Raw genomic sequence first — 21,703 nt, forward strand, 5'->3', positions numbered from 1 at the left:
GGGTCTCTCCGCCTATTTAACTCAGTTTCAGTTTGTTTGTCATCAAGAGAAAACGGCTGTGTAACGTCTTCTGTGGCTCTGGAGGGAGATTTCAGAAGTCTTAGAAAATGATGATGTCATCTCGAGTTACGGTGCATTCAAAGAAAGGTCCTTTGCATGAACTCTGTGTAGTACAGTACGACCTTACCCTACAATCTTAATGTTGCTAGCAGAGTCTCAAACAGGGTTTTTGTAACAAACCTGGAGGCTGCATCTGCATGCTGATACTTCGCCTGTCTCGTGTCGACATGAGGCCAACAACAATTGGATGCACCCACAACGGCCATCATAGCTTGGCTCAACAAAGTTCAACAAATTGAAACCTTTGCCTCATCCCATCACGACACACCACCTACACAATCATGGAGGAGGAGCGCGCTAAAGCTGTTTTTCAACGATAATTTGAAGACGCCTTTGGGTTCATGGCTTCAGATATTTGAGGCATGAGGTAAGATACGGCCAAATGTGAGAACAGGAATTGAAGTTCTGGGGAGATGTAAGTGTATAGGAGTAGAAGCATTGTTGTTTCTGAATACATGTCCACTGAGAAAGACACGGACAGAGAGATGGAGAGAATTCAAGTCTGTGCTTTTCAGCTGTCATTGAACGGCCCAGTCTTTGTTAGATCACTTGAACTGCCACTTTAGCTACTTGAAACCCTTTCACAACCATACACACACACACACGTTACAATACAAAGTGGATAGGGGCAGATACAGCCGGAATGTCTGGTAACGTACACACAGATAGTAGCAAAGGCTGAGAGCAATTCAGGTAAAAAGCATAACAACACACATGTAGAAAAATGTGTAAACAGAGAATACAGAGTCAAATGCAGTCAGACAGACAGACAGACAGACAGACAGACAGACAGACAGACAGACAGACAGACAGACAGACAGAAGATGACAGACAGGTATCTCTTTTACTGATATGACCTTCACAGAATGAATGATTAAAAATATGAAAGATGGATGGAGATGATAACAGACAGATAAAAGCAGTCGGGCAGCGTTCTCCCTTGAGAAAGAGATGTGAATCTCTTCAAGTAAATGTGTAAAAAGATGAAATGGGGAAGGCAAGACAGAAAGAGAGGGAAGAGAAAGACAAGTGCATACAGGCAGAGTGAAACCAAAGTGAAATCATTAGAGACCAAGGAGCAGAAATTCTTTGTCCACACCAGCTTTGTCCAACCAGCACATACAAGCACTGAAACAAAACGGAGAGAAATCTGTATGGGCGGGTCGTCCCAAAGGCTTTTAAAGTATTCATCTGCCTCTAAACACAAAGCATTAGCTGTGTGTTTAATGAGAAATGACCAAGCACCGCTAATAGTACTAGAGCTTGAAAAAAGAGCTTCTCTTACATGAACAGTCTGAAGTCCACTGAGACACTTGTGATTTCACTGACCAATGCAGATTTTAAAGAAATAATCTGCTAAAATGTACAAGTGATGAGCAACGCATTTAAGGCTCAAAGACTTTCACGGTGTCTATGAAACTTGTACAAGTATTGTTGCAGCTAAGCTACTTTTGTCAACTGCTGATATATTAGAAGATCCATGTGGATGTAAAAACTAAAAGATGTTGAAACACAAGATTGGTAAAAAAAAAAAAAAATAAATAAATAAATAAGTGTGATTAGAAGGTCTCATTTTATGAGATCCCTTGTTGTGCCTGTCCATGCTTGGCCTGAAAATGTCTGTCACGCCTCCGTCGGCTCTGTTCATTCAAATTTGCGTCCACATCACGGTTACTCTTTCCTCGTTTCAATGTCACGTTGCAACAGTTGCCACCGCCTGCTTTTTCTCTTTGCTTGTGAACAGGTATAAAATGTCTAACCTTTCAAACAGCTACTTGCGAGACCACACGGCGCAGTGCCAGCTGAAAATAGGAGGACAGAGTAGGAGTAGGCTAATCTTTCTTACTAAAAAGAAAAAAAAAAGAAAAGTTGCTGAAAGGTTGTCCCACTGGCTACAGTTATGCAGCAAAAAGAGAAAAAGCAATAAACTGTTAGAGGTCTGCTAAAGCTAAATCTGTATCTAGAACTGAATGTACCGATGTGTGTCTGAATTCATCCATGTTTTTCTTGGAATATCTCATTGTAGTTTTTCTAAATCCATTAATATACTGTACGTCATCTACTTCTTTGACTTAAGGTGTGACTGCGTGATAAAAAAAAAAAAAAAAAAAGGTATCTAAACCTCCATAGCTTCACTTTCCCGTGTCCTCACACTACAAAATCTTTCCTTTAAAATAAATGGCCCTTTCAAAAAGATCAAAAATGTGGAATGTACTCAGGTACCGGATGACAGTATCTATCGGTGCACTTGAACAAATGGGAAAATGGGGAGAAATAAGAAATAGAGTGCTTCAATCTGCAGCAATATCTTACAAAAATAACTTAAAAAGGAAAATGGAACAAAAGGGGTGCTCTTCTGAAAACTGTGGCCACTCCATGTGCAATATGGCACCATTGAGTGCTGCAGGGATCACATATTTTTGTAGGCCTATTCAGAAGTCAGTCACCATGGTTCCCCTAGACAAAAGGCCAATGGGATTTTTCCATTGGCTTTTGCGTTATCGTATAAAATGGGTTCTGTGACAAACAAAAGTCCATAGCAATTACGAGATTTATTTAGAAAAATGATCACAAATGCACACCACTTCTTTGATTTTTGAAGCCTAAATACAAAACAAGTAAAAAGCTAACATTAGGCTATACATGATCTGCACCACAGTCGCATGACTTCACTGTCACCACTATTTATTCAGGCATCTCACCAAAAGCCAATTCTAAAACCCTATTCACTTTGGGTCCAGGTGCAAAAATGCTTATTTCCAGATGTTAGGATTCGTTTCTGCAGCAAAAGTTGATACATACCATTTTAAGTATCAAAATCTGTGTCCACATTAAACAATCAACTTGAAGCCCCTGTCTACTTGGTGCAAGTAGACTGTGTTGAGATTGTCTGGAGTTAAAGGAGCTCTCAAAATTAACGGCTGTAACATTTACCAGTGTTGCCGAGAACTTTGGTCATAGTTGCAATTATAATACAAGAGCTTTTAATCCGCCCTCTGAGCAGCTCTACTTTTTCAGGGCAGCCTGGACACTATATTGACTCGGTATCGGAAAGTGGTGAGACGGGCCCGTCCAGGCAGGAGCTAGCTGGTTAGCATGCTAAATTCAGTGGAAGAAAAGAAGGGATAGAAATACAAACAAAACAAGAGGGTTGCTTTCCACCACTGGAGACATCTCTTGGTGAGTAAAGGAATGAAGTTTGATGCTGAACTCGGTACATTTCTTCTAGACTGGTAAGTAAACAGCTGGTGATGCTAACGCTGGCTATGTAGCATTAGCAAGACTTACAAATAGCTCCTTTAACTGCACTTAGTGTGTCAAAAGTGTTATTCTCCTAAACTTTTAGCACAGGCATTTCATGTATGTACAATAATGTTTAGCGTCTTTTAATTGATTAATACTGAATGGCATGGCGGTGGTAGAGCATAAAAATTAGATTACTGAAGCTGATTCCACATTGTCTCACTAAACCAAATTTACATAGTTTCCTGTAAAAGCATAGGCCTAAAGAAATTAATAAAGAAGTAATATGTCCTAAATTCACATCACTGCTCGTATTTGTTTAAATCTACGTCAGACAGAGAGAATAAATATGAATTTTTAAAAAAGCACATGCTTTTCTTCTTTTAAAGGAAATTGCACATTACAAAGTTACATTAGATGCTATAATATCTTGAAACTCTGACTATGGGGAGTCATAACATATGCCAATGACAACATTCATCACCTTTCATCTCCTCATCCTGTGATGGGCATACAACAATCTGATCTGCAACTTGAAGGCAGCTCTGGATTTGGGTCTCTGTGCCTCAGAGACTTTAAGCTGAAAACTGCAATTGTACAACTAGTCTTAAGAAATCAGTTGCTATACTAGAGACATTTGCACTTGTTAGGTTTTGTGAATGACAGCAATTAGCGCATCTCTCAGTTAATATGACTAAGCCCCTGCCAGCTCTAGGGGGGCTTTTTTTAGTGGTCGATGCCAGTCTCTGACCTCCCTCGTGCAGAGAGCTGAGTCTGCTGGAATCAGCAAAATATCACAACAAGTACATTTTCTTGTTTTTTCTGCTGAATAAATAGTCTTGAATAACAAATAAGCTTGTCAGTGCAGCCTGTGCTACTCATTTGGTAATATGGAGAAAACAAAAAATGAGACATCTACTGTAAATATCACTGGGATGTTGTTGCTGTATTAAGCATTAAAGTGTTTTCAACTGGCTGTCATTAACCTCTTTACTTTTAATGACTAAAATGTACTTTTACTGGTTACTCATGAGGGTGCCACTTTTTTTTTCTTTCCCCTAAAACAGCCACAAAGTTGCAAAAAATTAAACCTGAACATGATCTGATCCCTGATGAAAAGATCACTCCACTTATCAGTCTCAGTTGAAAGGATGACATAGGTGAGAGAGAATTTAATGTCGCTGCTGAAAAGCTACTGTTGCTTTATTCACCCTCTGAAATTAGGTTACATTGTATTCATTGTAATCGCGATGAATGGGTAACATAGTACTGAATGACAGCAGGTGCCCAGGTGGGCTAACGTTTGAGCTGCCAAAAAAAGAAAAGTTCTTTGTTGTAAGTAAAAATGCTTTAACTGTAGAAGCCTTTACACTTCGGTTATCGTTTGATCATTCTGACACTAGAAAGTTTTTAAGCTATCGTTTGATGAGTCTGGAGCTTCCTTGAGGGATCTCTTTGTAACTGTACCCACAGCATGTGCACACACACACACACAGACACACACACACACAGACACACACACACACACACACACACACACACACACATACACACACGATCTCATCTAATTTTATCCCAGCTTTGGTCGGATGAACAAGGACAGTTGAGAATTGTCTTACTCCCACTCAGAATTCAGAAGTGCACCAGGAAGCATGAAATTGTTTTATTTATTTACGATCTGCCTCGTTGTCCCTGAAAATGAATGTGACTTACAACTTCGAATGGCATGAGAGCGACTTTTAACAATGCAGGAATGAAGAGGAGATGAGGGGAGGAGAGAGAGAGAGAGAGAGAGAGAGAGAGAGAGAGAGAGCAAACACCATGAAACAGTCAGAAAAGTCAAGCAAAAATAAAAAAGAGGAACGTGGAAAAGAGTTGAGCAAGACCAAGTCTACACTAATTATGATAAATCTGGAAAACATATTTTTAAGATTTGGCCTTTCAACTAGCTTTCTCTTGAGTAAAAAGAAACAGATCTGTTCTCTCTTTGTGATCAGTGACAACAGCTGTATTACATTATCAATTATACTAAAACAAAAAGCAAGTGATCATAGACAAAAAACAGGCAGAAGTCTAGTCATGTAATTAACCAGAAAGTGGCAATACAGCATTTTATTGTTTGCTAGCTGCAAATTAACTAAAGGATAAAGACAAAGAAGAAGAAATTAAAGGGTTTCTGTAGGATTAAAACTTTTAGAAATCGATCTGAAAATAATAGTATTGATGGAAGATATTTGTCACACATATGACATTTTTCACTTATCTGGGAAGATTTGGTTGATGATGGCAAAGAAATCGAGAAGGAAGGGAGGGAGGAGAAAAATAGGAGGGGAGAGAGGAAAAAAGAAAGAAGTACAAAGTCACAACAAGGGCATGCAGGAATGAAAGAGAAAGCAGAGGGAAAGAAAGGAGCAGTGGGGTATTTTGCTATCACCAATAGTTGAGGGATATTTCCTCGGCCAAGGCGCTAATCCGGCTAGCATTAGCATTTTCATGAGTCCTGTGTCCGGGGCTTGGCAGAGCATGTCACTGCCTCATTTGGTTACTTATGTACACACACACACACACACACACACACTCTCTCTCTCTCTTTCTTTTTCAATACAGCCTCTCAACCGACTCACTCCACACAATCGCTCACAGCCCCATTGGTGTCTGTGTGTGTTTATGCGTCATGCACACCCATATCGCGCTCTAAGCAATACAACAGCGCAGAGGACTGCTGGCAGCACTTCGCTTATCTATCAAAGTACTCCTCATTCCTTCTTTAAAATGAATTTCTCCCCTCCACTGCTTTTCAGTCTGAGCCGCTTATGAATTCTAAGAGTCTTGCTGCTATTATGTCGCCTTCTGCAACCTAAGTGAACAAAAACTTTGCAATCCAAACTGTTTTTTTTTTTTTTTAAGTACTTACCACATAACCATGAAGGTTGCAACTTAAAAGACGGCCAATGAACGCGCTCACTCTTAAGGTTCACTTTTATATTTCAATAAAGAGCTAAATGGCAGCTGGTGTTTGGCACGTTTCAACGAGAAACCAGAGCATTGATTTATGTCACATCCAGTCCAAGCCTCAATTAAATACTGTCTGCTGCAGAAAAGGTTCAGAGGTAGCCTGTTTATTATCTAGTGCCTTTGGTAATAACATGGGTGCACAGTCAGTGGGTTTCTCACTAATTGACTACGCTGTTGGTTAAAGGGGGAAAAAAAAAAAAAAGCTGTGCGCTCTCCTACTGAAATTTCAACTTTCTTTGTCTTTCTGGCAGCGAGCATTGCTGTGCGTGCAACAAACCTCCAAAGGGAACCAGAAGTGAATGAAATCAGTCATCTGTGGTCAAACAAATTTTAAAAATCGCTCACGGGTTGGCATCCTCAAAGAGATGACGTGACACTCGGCATTTCCTGTGCCAGATATTTGCCAATCTGTGTGTAAGAAAGGATCTCAGATTTGTCCCTGAACTTAGCCCAGAAAATGTCAATGAAAAGTGTTAATATTGGAATTTCTAAAATTTGAAAACATCTAAAAATGTCAGTGTGTTCCCTTTTGAACCCCTTGAATTCAGAAATTTTAATTAAACCATTTCTTTTTTTGGAAAAAAAAAGTCCTTGTACATGCAGCTTCAGCATTGATAAGACCATAATTAATTTTGTATCAAGTTTGACATCGGGGAAATTAGTGATACAAATGTCTAATACACCTGTCACCTTGTAATTGCATGCACACACACCAGAATCAAGAATGGGGAAGAAAACAACAAAACGTGTCAGTTCTCTTACCTATACTGGACTCCTCAAAAGAGATCATGGTGGAAGCTTTCCCCAAGGCATTGACTGCTGTCACGTTGACTTTGTAAGGGAAGCTGGAAAAGACCTCAGGAAATCGTACATGACAACGATTCTTGTGGACAGAGTCTTTCTGCACCTCCAGTGAGCGCTGGTTATGTCTGGAGAGGGAAAGGGGAAAATAACAAGGAAGAATGTGGATGGAGTAGAATAGGTAACCAGGAACATGGACAGGTGTGAGGAGGACAGTGAGTGGAGAAGCTTGTGTGTATTTTCAGCTTCATACACACTGGTGTGTAAATGTAGAGCGAGAGCAGGAAACATACCCCCCGCCCCCCTTTTTTTTTTTAACAGTCTGGGTGTTAAACATCAAAGATGGGACATAACTTTAATTCCAACATTAAAAACTGCTGACTCTACTTCCTGCTTCACAGAGCAGGACAGCTTGGGTTTGGGACATAGCCAGATTTGAGTTTTACTATCTTTGCTTTTTTTTTTTTAATACTTTGTAGTTTGCTAGCTTCTAGGCATAAATATGCTCTTACAACTTTATTTTACATTTGTTTGTAGGCAAAAAAGCATTTGAAATGAAGTCATACTGTAAATCTAAATTCTAACAGCGATAGTGGGTCGGCTACAGCGCTGTTTTTCAGATGCTGTGGATGAAAGAAAAGGGACAAAAACAGTTACGGAGGATGTGAGAAACATTAAAATGAGCATCACTCCACCTGTTAGATGCTGCTCTGCTCTCTGCACACACACAAAAAAAAAACAACCTACCTGGACACTAGAGACACTGACACTCTTTACTATTAATCTCTTTATAGTCTTCTTCATCTATGCTTCTCTCCGTCTCCCTGTCCCACTCTTCATTGTTATTCAAACAGAATAATACTGGTGTTGCAACATTAATGAATCCACCTGCTGGGGTGTGAGCTGTGGGACTCTGTGATGTGGGAATATCAAAGAGAACATGATGGAGACAGACTCACTGGGTCTCCATCCACACATTTTCAGTATTTAAGGTCCACCTACCGTCCTGTTAAAACAGACCCGGACACCCAGGAAGAGTGAGAGGAATAAGGTGTTAAACTACAGTGTGTGAGTCCAAACTGAGGATATTTGTTCAAATAAGCACCTTCAGGATAATCTGAGAATGATGTTTTTCACGTCATTTTGTTTTTTCAGCTTCAATTTTTATCACTGGACTCTTATTTTTCCTATCTTTTCTGAATGGGTTTCAAATTGGTATTTACCCCCAAGGCAAAACATTTTCCAAAAGTATGTGAAAAACAATGTGACATCTGTGGTCCAACTTTTTACCTTGGGTGCAGGCATGTTTAATTTGTCACTGTATTGAATAAGGAATGCAAAGAAATATTATGTTTAGAGAGACATTTTTCTGATTAACAGCAATCTGCATGCATTCGGAGGAGGGAGCAAGGGTCACAGGTTCAGGGTCATGATTCATGAGAAATGTGAAAACTGTGATTGTTTTTTATCCTCGATTTTCATTAAGTGTTTTTTCTACCTAGTAAACCCTGAAAGTTTTACCTGTCCTTGTCTTCCTTGTTGAATTGTTTATGAATTATTATAATTCATTGTATATTTTGGCAAATTGGTACCATTAAAAAATATGCTGAATTAGCTGACTTCACTATGACTTTCATTGAGAGCGAACAATGCGTTTCGCCTGTGGCTACTTTGATTTTCACTTTAGTTGTTCCTGTGACCAACCTGCACCTAATCGCTAATATTGAATTAGCTATTCGCAGCTCGTGTTTGCAATGGACCCATGGATGTAGAGACACATATAACTGGATTACTTTGAAATTGAAGAAAACATAAAAATGTGACGATTCTCTTCTGGGGGCAAGAGAGCGTTGGTTTCTTATCATGGTCAATCCAGATGATGATATCTTTTAAAGTGTAAGGTGCACAGAATCTTAAAACATCTGGATCATGTCTGTGTGTTCTGTGAGTTTACTGAGTTGTGACTTGAAAACAGAGTAGCTACGGCTTTTGAAACATGTTGCTATAATCAGGCACTAAGGGTTTTAAAGTCCCTTAAATCCTTCAGAACTCCCCTTAAAACTTTTTTTGGGTGGGTTTTGCTTTGTTTTGACCCATGATCTTGTCCATCCGTGTTATTCATAACTATAGCATTGTGTCTTGTGACCTCAGACTTTGTGAAAGCAATGCTGCTGTGCTCTTAGATCTCAGCAATTACTTTGGTGACTACGATTTTGTCAAGTTGCATTACAGTGAGGGGAAAAAAAACCTTTAATTCAAGCCACTTAAAACAGGCACAGTCTTTGCAGGTTGCACCAGTACACAGAGAAAACTAAAAGATACACAAAACAAGTGCACTTACTGTACGTCCACTTCAAAGGTAGTGGGGATGTACGTTGCGTACAGCTGGTGCCAGCTGCAGTAGAAGCCTTTAGGGTAGGTGTTTGATCGACAGGTGACTGTTGGCTCCCGAGGAGAAACTACATAGAGAGAGAGAAAAAAAACACAAGAATAACTAATTAAGAACTCTGCCGAGTTTTAGAAAGAGACATGGAGGAAAACAGAGGAATAACAGAGAGAGAGAGAGATCAGAGGAACATAGATTATTTTAATCACTCTTTCTTATTGGATAAATCATTCCTGATCAAATATGCCATTTAAAAACATTGCTGCTACTCAGTTTGAGTTAAGTTGTGTTTCTGCTTATGTTTTAGTAGATATGCTTTTAATTCGTTTAGTTGTGATTGCCTGCTGAATTTTTTTTATTTATCTTTTTCTTATAAAGCAAATTAAATGAAATTAGATTCAGACAGGGGGAGTAATTAAAGTGGCTGATTTATGTGTTGACTGGAATAACTCAACAGATTTTCACTTATATTTACTGCAAACGTCAAAGACAGAAATCTGATCTTTTGAGTGTGTTTGGTGTGGGACAACTTCTTGTCACCAAAGTCTCAGGTCCAAGATCACATTCAGTTCACTGTCCCAGACCTGCCTAACTCATATTTTTTATTAATGACTGCAGCAGTTTTTTTTTCTAGTGTCATATGTAGCGACTGAGGGAAACATTTTCAAACAGTCAGGAGTTCAAAACTCAACATCTTCTGTTGGAGACTTGCCACCCAGGACCAGCGGTCTATTTAACAACCTTATATACGTTATTGAAAATGTGAAAACAGACAGTGCAGAGAAATTTCATCAGCAGAAAAGGAAAAGAGTTAAAGGAGATGGGAGAAATGGAGGGAAGATAGTGTGTGGAGAAAGGAAGGATATTGGAGTGGTGGAGCAAAAGAAGAATAAAAGAGGTTGGGCAGAAAAGTGATGTTACGCCAACTCAGGCCTCCTCCAGGATTAGGCTCTTTTCTTCACAGCTAGTCAACCGCGCACTCGTCCACCACTCCCTCTCTCTCCCCGCAGCTTTTTACCCTTTTACCCTTGCTATCTCTGCTCCATGTAATATACAGTAAGTGTACAGATGTGCCATCACAAAACGAAATTCCTTCTGTGTTCCCCCATTTACTCTCCTTTCCTCTTTAAGTCTTTCCATTCTTTTATTTTTTTATTTTTTTGATCTAAATTGCATCTTTTTCATTTCACACATGGTGCTTCATTGGAGAGGACTGCTGCAGTATATTGCTCTAAGAATATATGGAGCTGGCAATGGGCTTTCATTATTAAATACTGGATATCAGCCAATCAGTAGTACAGCATATCCTCCTGAAGTCCACCGATAACAGCTACATCCAGACAATTTAATTCTTCATTCACAGTCGGTAATGTACACCAGCATTGACTGGGGCGGGATGGGTCAACCTGTCTTTAAGAGCCACTAACCCTTTTCATTGTGGCGGACATGGGAAAAGCAGCATGAGCTGCTCTGTCGGGCAGGATTCGTCTCCCGTGTGGGGAAAACGATAGCTCAGAGTGTTGTTACAGCACACGGCTTCCAGGGTGTGTCCAAAGAAAAATTGTATTAATTACACAGAACAATGTTACAAAGAGGGGTCTTAAATAACCTTTGTAGGTTTTTTTGCAGCGGTTTGATAAAGTTAAGTGTGAATCTCAACAGGTCAGTGGAAATTTCCAGGTTGGGACATTGTTGAATTTGGGTGATAAGCCTGTGTTTGAAATGGTACTCTGAATGTCAATGTTCAATAATGGCCTGAAAGTTTATCTGGATGGAGGTGGAATAACTTATGTTGGGATAACTCCACTTTGAAAAGTGGTCACAAAGTGAGTAATTACATTGTGTAAAGTAGGTTATTGTCATAAAATTGCTGAATTAACTGATAAGGGAAAAGAACCATACGCATTGTATTTTCCTGCATTTAGAGCATCTACCTGGACTGCATTATCTCTTTCTTACTAAAAATCTATTTATTCAAAGAAATAAAATAATTAAAATGATAAGATAGATGTGTTTAAAAATGGTTTACAGAGCAATTTTAATAATGTATATAAGCATTTTTCAATCAATCAATCAATCAATCAATTAGTAATTAAATTTGTTTCCATCATCATTTGGTTTAGATTATAATTGAGCTAAAGGCTTAATCATTAATGGTGCATAAAGCAACAGAAGTGTTGTTACAATAGAACGCTTGTTATGCTGTTGACCATGTCCTGATATCTAATCAATATCAAATTTATTTTCTGTGGCAAAAAGAAACAAGGAGGCAAAGTGTTTCAAAATATGAGAAAAAATTAACAATGAAGGAAAAAGACACAAGTGGAAAGACGGAGAGCAGATGTACCGCTTAAGTGTTTTCTCTCTGTAGCTCCAGAAAGAAAAAAAGAAAAACTAAATCTCAAGCATTTCATTCATCACTGATAATTATTGAAATGATTTGTGCGTGCAGAAACATTATTCTCTCTTTTTTTTTTTTTTTTTAGTTTCAGCACTTAGTAAGTGTGGTGTGGTCCCTTCTTTTCTCTCGCTGTCTCCGTTGGCTCACCCTCGGGGTGCTGAAACCTCCCACTTGGATCAATAGTCCTGACATTAATTTGAATTTCCTGTCTTTTGTATTTATGAAGGCTCTGTGAAGATTAATTCACACATTCTGTAGATGCATTCTGTTTAATTATTACATAATTTGTAGTTGTCATATCACAACATCTTTGCAACATCATTTGCAAGCAGCTCCCTCGAGGTGCGATCATTTGGCCACCCAACACACACACACACACACACACACGCCCACAAGCAAGACGTGAGCTTGATTGGCTGCTGTGGGGTCATTTCACTGTCACACACAGCTGCGTTTAAGCGGTCACCACGGCAACTAATTAGCCTGTCAATACAGTCAACAATGAGGTGCCGGGGACGACATCCAATCACACTCAATTAATCACAAGGACTAATTGGGGCCATCTCAATCAATTGGCTCCTCATCTGAGAGCTTCAGTTAAAGTCACGAACAGACAATGTCGAAACACAAAGATATTCACACACGCATTCACAGTCGGGACGAACACACACTCACACATGTAAGCACACGCACACATGCACACACACACACACACACAATCAGAGCTGCAGGTATTCCTGTAGGCTTTGTAAAATTAGCCATAATCTATCAAACCAGTTTATTAAGAACTTGGAGGAATTCAAAGACGAAAACTAAGGTTAAAAGACAAAAAACAAAACTGATCTATGAAGGAGTACGGCCGTGAAGAGGATGAGTGTACATGTGACCTCACGCCGGCCTTGTTTGAAGTGGCTTATTTGAACTCTGGAGTGTTTACGCCTTTACTTGAGTTAATTTTGCCGGGCGTGAAGCGTGTCAGTCAAACCACAGCTGCGACGCCTAGAAGGGCAGTTCATACTGTAGGGCTCCTCCAGGGGGTTGTAAGGAGGGAGAGTGTGGTCTGAACCATTGAATACTCCTACTCCTGCATGACCCCACAGCTCGAGGGATTGTGTGAACAAGGAGACAGATGTTGTCACCTCAAGGCCAGCTGCTCATCGCAGTTTGTGTGTTCTTTTAAGCATAGCAGAAAGAAGCAAGACTAGACTGATTCTAATACATTGTTTGTTTGGTCAACTTGAACCTTGGACTGTACAGAAAGACAATTAGGTCATAAACTTTTCTTCTTCTGTTTTCAACAGTCAGCCTTAATGGCTAGTGCCTGGTTTAAACTTGATGAGCCTAATAGCAAAACACAACATAATAACCATTTCTACAAAGGCTAAGGTTAGTCAGTGTTAGAATAATGGAAAACAAAAAGACAGAAGGATGGATCTAAGGACACGAAAGAGGAAGAAAGGATAATTACAAGAAGAGTAAAAGAGAAGAGTGAGGGGAGGCACGTGGACAATAGAGAGGAGATGAGAATGGACGTAACTCTTTCATCAGATTTTTACTAGATTGGCCTTAAAAAATTTCAGACACACAATGCGTACGCATGCACATAAAGCTGCAGCTCAGTTGCTTCACTAATAATAAAACATCAAAAGCTTTCTATGCATCTAATGAAAATAGATGTTGAAACAGAAAAGAGAAAAAAGGATAAGAGATAATGCACCTGTATTAAAAAAAACAGAGAACAAAGACAGTATGAATACTAAAGCAAGTAAAACAATAATTCAAATGAAAATGACATTGTACATGTTCTTTTCTTGTGAACCACCCCATGAGATCTCACCTGAGTCTGTGGCAGACAGGACACCACTCATGAATAAATGTTATTTGAATTAGTGCGCTTTCATCATCTGGTTTGAATTGCTAAATGCTGAATGGGATTTTGAGGATGGCCTTTGTTAGCCTCATGAAACACACACCTGCATGTGCACATGCATGTGTGGCTAGTAAGGTTGCTTTTAAATGATAATGGGTCATACACTCAACTTACTGTAGACTGTGGCTCATAAATTAAAATAAGAGTAATGAAGAAAAACAAAAAAGATAAAAACAAGAAGAAAAGAGAGTTATCTTTTTTGTGGCGACAACACATACATTCAAATGTTCTTTTCTGAGTCTCTTCTGTGTAGATATATATCTTATTGTATAATATCAAAGATTCTACCAACTTTTAATTTGAAAGTCATCCTGGCCTTGGTGTGTGGCGCAGATCGTTTACAGCCATGGGCATAAAAAAAAGTATCTCTGGTTTCAAGTTCCTTATCACAGATTTAAAGATTCAACTTCTTTAGGTTCAATATGTAACTGAGTACACTGCTCTTTCACTACTTTATGTCACAGTTAAATGGCAGTTGAGAGCATCTTGCAATGAAACGGGATAATGCGAATGGAGTATAATTTCAAGACAGATTAAGTATTGATTAAGTATTTTAAGGATTTAAGTCACGCCCCTCAGAAGGGCACTGAGGCTTCATCCACACTATTATGTTTTGGTTTTAAAATGCATCACTTTCGCAATGCTTACACATCCACATTACTCCAGAGTTTTCGAGCACCTAAAACAGAGACTTGGAAACGCTGCTGGACGTGTCTAAGTTTGAAACCTCGTAGTCTGGACGGGCAAAAATGGAGACCTTTGGAAACAATGACATAGACACCAATGGTCGCTCCATGACCGGGTTTTATCAGCCGCGACTACAGTAGTGAATGAAACATGAGTAACGACCTCGTTGTCTTTGCTATAGCAGCTGTTGTGTGAGTTAAATTCTGCATTTTAACACTGCAGCTGTCTTTGCTGTTCCTCATTCGAAGTTTTTTGTGGAACTAATCAACTGCAGAGTAGACAGTCGGATTCCTGTTTACACCGGCTCAGTGTACGCAAATGGTCATGCATGTATATGTGTTCAGGTGTGTTAGTGTGGACGGAGATGGTTTTCATTTTAAAACGCCATATTAAAATGAAAACGTATTAGTGTGGACGTAGCCTCTGGAGAATCACAGTGATGTGTAGTTTTAGAGGGTTTTTAACATACACACACGCACGCACGCACGCACGTACACACACACACACACACACACACCTCCATAACCCACAGTGTTATATCAGGAGAGTATTTAGTACAGTGACATATATTTGATATACTGAGAGATAATCTACTGTAGCAAAACAACAAAATGAAAAAACTACTAGAGCAGTGGAACAATATAGGACCTCAATTTTAAATTAAATTAGATTACATGATCAAAGTCATGATGCAGTTAGTCCTGGGTCACTTTGTTCTAAATAAACTGATAAGAGCAGCCAGCGACGAGCTGTAGCTCTTCTCTCTCTCTCTCTCTCTCTCTCATGCTCCCCCTGAGCCGAACGCTCGCTTCTTCTCTCCCACTATTCTAAACCTGTCACACAAAAATTCTGGGTCTCGCAAAAGAGGATCTTTGTCACAGGAGGGTGCTCACAAACACACACACATGCACGCACGCACGCACACACACGCACACACACAAAGCGACAGGAAGGCTACTAACACAACCAAATAGCAATTACTACAGCGTCTGCAGCCTAGCAACCAGGCCACTGGATGTCATTGTCCCTCATCACATTTCTGTGTGTGTGCCTGTGTGTATGCATGTGTGTGTGTGTGCGTGTGTGTGTGCACGCACATAAGACCCAGAATTTTTGTGTGACAGGTTTAGAATAGTGAAAGAGAAGAAGAGAGAGAATGGCTTAGGGGAGTATGAGACAGAGAGAGAGAGAGGGAGAGAGAAAGAATGGCAATGACACTGTGTTTGTGTTTTTACATTCTCTCGCTATGACAACAAAGATGAATGCTTCCCTTCTCTTGCTGCGATGTCGCCATTCATTCACTTTTTTTATTACACCCTCGGGTGCTGATATACATCGTGCTGATATACTTTTATTTATCAAAAATAAAAGCATATACATGGTATATGTTTATATACATTCATCAAGCACACCTGCTCATTCATAAAATGATCCAATCGTCCAATCATATGGCAGCGGTGCAATACATAAAATCATGCAGATACATGTGAGGGGCTTCAGCTGATGTTCACGTCAAACATCTGAATGTGATCTCAGTGACTTTGACCGTGGCATGATTGTTGGTGCCAGACAGTGTTTCTGATTTTCACACGCAACAGTCTCTAGAGTTTACTCAAACCCATCCAGCGAGTGGCAGTACTTTGTTGACGAAAAAGGGTCAGAGGAGAATGGTTCAGAAAGGCTGCAGTAACTCGGATAACCACTCTCTACAACTGTGGTTAGCAGAAAAGCATCTCAGAAAAGCACAACATGTCGACTCTTGAGGCAATGTGCTACAACAGCAGTGGGCTTCCTCTCCTCTCAGCCAATAACAGAAATCCAACCAAACCAAAACTGGACAGTTGAAGACCGGAAAAACGTAGCCTGGTCTGATGAATCTGGATTTCCGCTGAGGCAGCAGATGGTAGAGTCAGAATTTGGCATCAACAGCATGAATCCATGGACCCAACCTGCCTTGCATCCGGGCTGTTGGTGGTGGTGGTGGGGAAGGTTTTTTTGGCATAGCCTATCCAAGTATTGTTGCTGATCATGTGCTTCCCTTTTATGGCCACTATTTACCATATTTCACTGGCTACTTCCAGCATCATAATGCACGAGGTCACAAAACAAAAGTCGATTTCAAACTGGTTGAAAAGACAAAATGACCAGCCTTCCTGGATCAGAATCCCTATTCATATCATAGCTGATGTAGTTTTTACTTTCATGGAATCAGTTTGACAAACCACAGTCTTTGCTGAGCACAGTGAAGTGTCAGAATAACAACCCAAGGGTCTTACAACAGCTAACAAATCCATCCATCCATCTATCTATGCATCTGTTTGTCCATTTATATATTACGCAGTCATTCACTGTTAAAATCACGTTTTCCATATTAGAAATCCTACTGGGGAAGAACCAGATCCTCTGCTGAGAGAGGCTCGAGCCTGTGCTGCTATGGATGGCATAACTCGTTTAGGCAGATGGTTTTGGTCTCTTGCTTGATTCGGCCTGCCAACGCTGGGCTCACTGCATTTTAGATTAGCTTAGTCATGTGTCATGGGGGAAGGAGGTATGTAAATAAAACTGTAGGACAAAGTCATGGAGAGACAGAGACAGAGACGCTGTGGTGCCTTTTTGTCCAGACCAGCTGTCGTGGCTAACAGTAATGTAATTGTGGTGTAATATTTTTATCCGGCGCTCTGAAGCTATCCCGATGTATGCACATGTTTAGTGTGTATGTGGCTGTATGCATTTAGAGAGTGTGTGTGTGTGTGTGTGTGTGAGTCTTAAAGTGAATATGCAACTTTTATGTATATGGTTGAATTGCAAGTGCATACATTTGCCCGTAAATTATGTGCACTTGAATGCCTCTTTGAAAGTATGTGTGTGCTAAGTTGTTACAAGTATATTGTGCCTTTAACCCATTAGCAGTTTTCTTTTCTTTCCTTTTAAGCAGCTTAGCTTCGCTTGTCCATACACATTTGCTTAAAATTAAGCAGGGTATATTTGATAGCTTTGAAAACCTCTGGATATTTAAATTTAAAATAAAGTTCAGTAACACACAGTAATAAAAAACAGAGTATGTAAAAAGAGAGCGCAAGCACGTGTGTGTGTGTGTGTGTGTGTGTGTGTGTGTGTTTGTGAGTGGGTGTGCCCTTTATTGCAGTTCTATTTGATTATACAGAACCCCCAGTCTAGTTTATACAGTCGCTGAGATTAACTTACTGACTCAATGCATGAGAATCGCAAAGCATGCATGTGCACACCAAGCACTTATTTCTTTCCTTTGCTTCCTTTCTACTTTTATTTATTTATTTATTTTTTATTATATGTCTTTCTCCTCATCCTCCCATCCACTCCCCCTCTCGAGAAAGAGAGCTGGTCCAGAACCACCTCTAAACATGAGGGAATGAATTTGAGCGGGAGGGTTCACACACGCACACGCACACAGGCACATACACATATATATATATATATATACACATACATATACACATACATATACACATACATACATATATATATATATATATATATATATATACACACACAAACGCACGCGCGCACACACACACACATTGCAGAAAACAATGATGCCCTGGCATTCGAGGAATGTCTTTGGGCCAATTGGAAACAGCCGTGTGTGAGAGATGAATGAATGAAAGGAGCATGAATACCTTATGAGAGCATCAGGAGTTGATAAGTGAGAGAGGGTGGGAGGGAGGAGGAAGAGGAGGAGGAGGGAGGGAAGAGAAAGGAAGAGAGAAGGAGAGCAAAAGGTGAAGAGAGAAACAAAAATGAAAAACAATGTCACCGTGTTCCCGGAGCAAAACCTGCAGAAAAGAATAATAAGATCCAAGCTGTAATAAACTGTAAAGCGAGGCACGGAGGGAAGGAGATGCTGTGAGGTTTTTATTGACCTCCGCAGCTCTGCAGGTCAGACACAGGAAGACGACTATTATACCTGGACACTTAGACACTCTCTCCCTGCTCTGGCTTGTCTCTCACTCTCTCTCTCTCAGTCTCACTCTCTCTCACACACACACACACACACACACACACACACACATTCACTTAGCCACCTGGCATCAGAAATCTTGCTCAAAGCTCGGCAATAGCGACTTATGTTTCACAGGAAATAAAACAAGATTCTCAGGCAGCTTCAACGCGGTACAAACACAATCTCACCTCAAGCACTTTGTGCTGAACTGTTTTGGCTTTTCAGCTGCTGAAACCTCTGATGGTAAAGGCTGCCGATGTTATGAGACACAGTAGGTAGACTCATCAATTCACTCAATACTTTGGAATTTGTGTGTATAAAGCGCAGCGGTGCAATGGAAAATCTCAAAAACTCCACAGTGAATAATGATCACATAATGTTCCTTGTTTAATATTTTCAGCAAAAGAAAAAAAAAAAGAAAAGGCCTAAACTGCAGCATTGGATTTGAATTTGTTTTTGTTTTTATTAGGAGACAACTATTACCTCTTAGCAGGAGAGCAAATTCTTTCACTGCCCAGTCTTTCCTTTTGACTCTTTTCAACAACTTTCTACTTTCTCTTTCAGTCAATATACATGGTAATAGCTGTCAGGTTGAGATGGTCACAGTATAGAATGAGAGAAAACAAAACTCCCTCAGAAGTCTTATGGATGTGGCCTTTCAGACAAATAAACTTATTCTTATTTCTTTATCCATATTTATACGTGACTCTGTCCTCAGAGTGTGTTTAACTTGCCTCAGACCTCTGCACAAACTAGTAGCATTGAATCCAGAAGCTTATGAGAGGCCTGGCATTCCTTTCATGCTACTTCAGACCGACTATATTTCATTATTATTTATCTTGACAGCACAGTGAAGATTGCCAGAAAAGTTGAAGAACAGCACAGTGCCACTCATGAGTGATTTGTTCATTTAAAAGTAATCTTCTTAGTGAAACTGGGAATTTAACTTTTCGGAGCCGTGGCCTCACATGCCTGGACGTTGATCCGCACTCGCTTTCAGTCGCTGCGTTAGCGCCACAACAAAGGTTTGGTGTAAGCCATCGCATGGATGAACAAAAGCAGCGCAACAAAAATCATCTGAAAAGTTTTAGATTTGTGTTTTTGTTTTTTTTTTTGCTGATGCAGAGGAGAAAGGCATCTCTTTATGTTAGAAATCGAACGGTCTCCCTCAGAGCACGGCCTGGTTAAGGATCAATTGACTTTGTCAGAGGGCAGGTCAGACACTTTGGCTGACAGGCGATTGAGTCTACCACCATGTCACACTGTAAATAATACAGGGTAACACTCAAAACTAAAGTATCAATAGTCATCATCTTTCACTTTCCAAGGAGGAGATAGAGTGCAATTATTTCCCTCTGCTCTCCCCTTCACACACGTCTGATCATCTTGCCAATCACTTTTTGTGTCAGGCATGGGTCAAATCCTTAACACTTCCTACATAGCCCTTCATTGTACTTAAAAAAAAAGAGATACAAAGTCTCTTTTCTGCCTCTACACCACCTGCATAACAACTTCAGCCACACCTCTACTTTTTCCTGAAACACAGTGAAGGGTAAAGTACGGGTGCATCACGTTGATGTCGGACAAGACACTTGAAGAAAGGTGAGGGTGAAGAGAAGAAATAAGGGTGAAAGCTATTGAGGTCGATGTAATGCCCACACTATAATGAAACTAGAAATTGCCATTCCATCACTCAAATCCTGTCAGTGCGATGAAGCGGTAGGTAGCATTTTACCGTGCAAAATTGAAATTTGAGTGTGTTAAAGCTGTTCAGTTGAGATGTCTCTAGTCTCACTAAGAGGTAAAGCTCGATGTCACCACGGCAATAATAAGCCTGAGGCTCTGTCACAGCCGTGACAATTGCTTCTCAGCTGCACTGTCGGTGATGGTGACATGAGTGACAGGCTGGGATTGACCAATCAGAGGTGTCAGTCTGCCAAACGCACAAACAGCTAACTGCTATCACTCAGAGAGCGAAGGAGAGAGATAGACAGAGAGAGAGAGAGAGAGAGAGAGAGAGATGAGACAGGCAGGTACCACCCGAATCCCCAATGTTTGAATCAAAACAGCTGACTCCCTTAAATTTAGCTGTCAGATGCAAAGCTATACAGGACGGATGCGACAGACAGACAAATAGACAGGAAGACAGGCAGGCAGAGAGAAATCAGAAGTGTCTGGACTGTAAAGCTTCAGGCCATCATTGTGAATTCAGCCAGCTGCTTTGTGCTGGAGCACTCCGTGCTGTCTTTTTACATGCACCGTGTTCTCTTTATGGAGTTATGAAAGGTGTCACATTACTGTGGAGGCACAAAGGCTCGTTCTGCACAGTCTGAAACCTTTAGATACACAGACTGATAGGGAAAGGGCAAACAGGCAGCTGCACACACACTGTGACAGCCTGAGAGCAAAAGAGCAGAGTGGAGCACACTCGCGGTACACAAGCAACAAAACCAAGCAACAAAAAGAGAAACAGCATTTCATGCAGTTCTCTACACCTCGGGGCTACTATAACTGATTCTTGGTAATGCTGTAATGCTATTCTAATGGAATGTTTGCACAGAGACTTTAAGCCTCATGGTTTCAATCAGGTCCTCCACACACCAGCTGTGCACTAGCCGATCAAGCCCGGCTCCAGCCAAGCTGGAACATCTCAGCTCTTGGCAACATCAGCTGAGAATGGATCTGTCATCTCAGTAGTATTCACAAGAAGTGGCCATTACCAGGGCTGTTTAGATAAGGTGCGTGTCGGTTACTTAGCTAATGAGTGTGTAGGTGTGGCATTAAGACGTCAGTGTGTTATGAGGAAAAATTAGGGCTGGGTAAGAAATTCAGATTTTTTTAGATTTTAGATTTGGCATGCTGGCTCTGTGGGGAAAGCCTGACCTGAATTGACAAGTATCTCAGCTGTCATGCCTTGATTGGATCCAGAAAACATTGTCATTTATCAAAACCTTGTGGCAACATATAATAATGATATGATCCATTTAAAAATTCTGACAGTTTCCAAGCAAATTGCAATGAAAAAGTAATTAAACAAGTTTCTGAATGTTGTTTTTTTTTTTTTTGGGGGGGGGGGGCACATGCACAAGTTTCCCCTAGTGTGTATGCAAGTTTTCATTGTGTATATGGTAAATTCAATGT

At 40.3% G+C, this 21,703-nt stretch overlaps 1 protein-coding gene across 3 annotated transcripts in view; it reads right to left on the reverse strand.

Annotated features, from left to right (window-relative positions):
• Positions 1-21,703, reverse strand: part of cntfr (ciliary neurotrophic factor receptor) — a 233,737-nt gene that overhangs the window by 28,201 nt on the left and 183,833 nt on the right. For all 3 annotated transcript variants that reach the window (XM_023407283.2, XM_087174242.1, XM_023407284.2), the window contains 2 exons: positions 9,521-9,638; positions 7,141-7,307 (listed from right to left, as the gene is read on the reverse strand). In XM_023407283.2, the coding sequence (XP_023263051.2) occupies positions 7,141-7,307; positions 9,521-9,638 (285 nt within the window). The remainder of the gene's footprint in view (positions 1-7,140; positions 7,308-9,520; positions 9,639-21,703) is intronic.

The sequence above is a fragment of the Seriola lalandi genome, unplaced genomic scaffold, assembly GCF_002814215.2.
Source record: "Seriola lalandi dorsalis isolate HSWRI2012SDOR001 ecotype SW California unplaced genomic scaffold, Sedor1 jcf7180002054332, whole genome shotgun sequence".
Taxonomy (NCBI): Eukaryota; Metazoa; Chordata; class Actinopteri; order Carangiformes; family Carangidae; genus Seriola; species Seriola lalandi.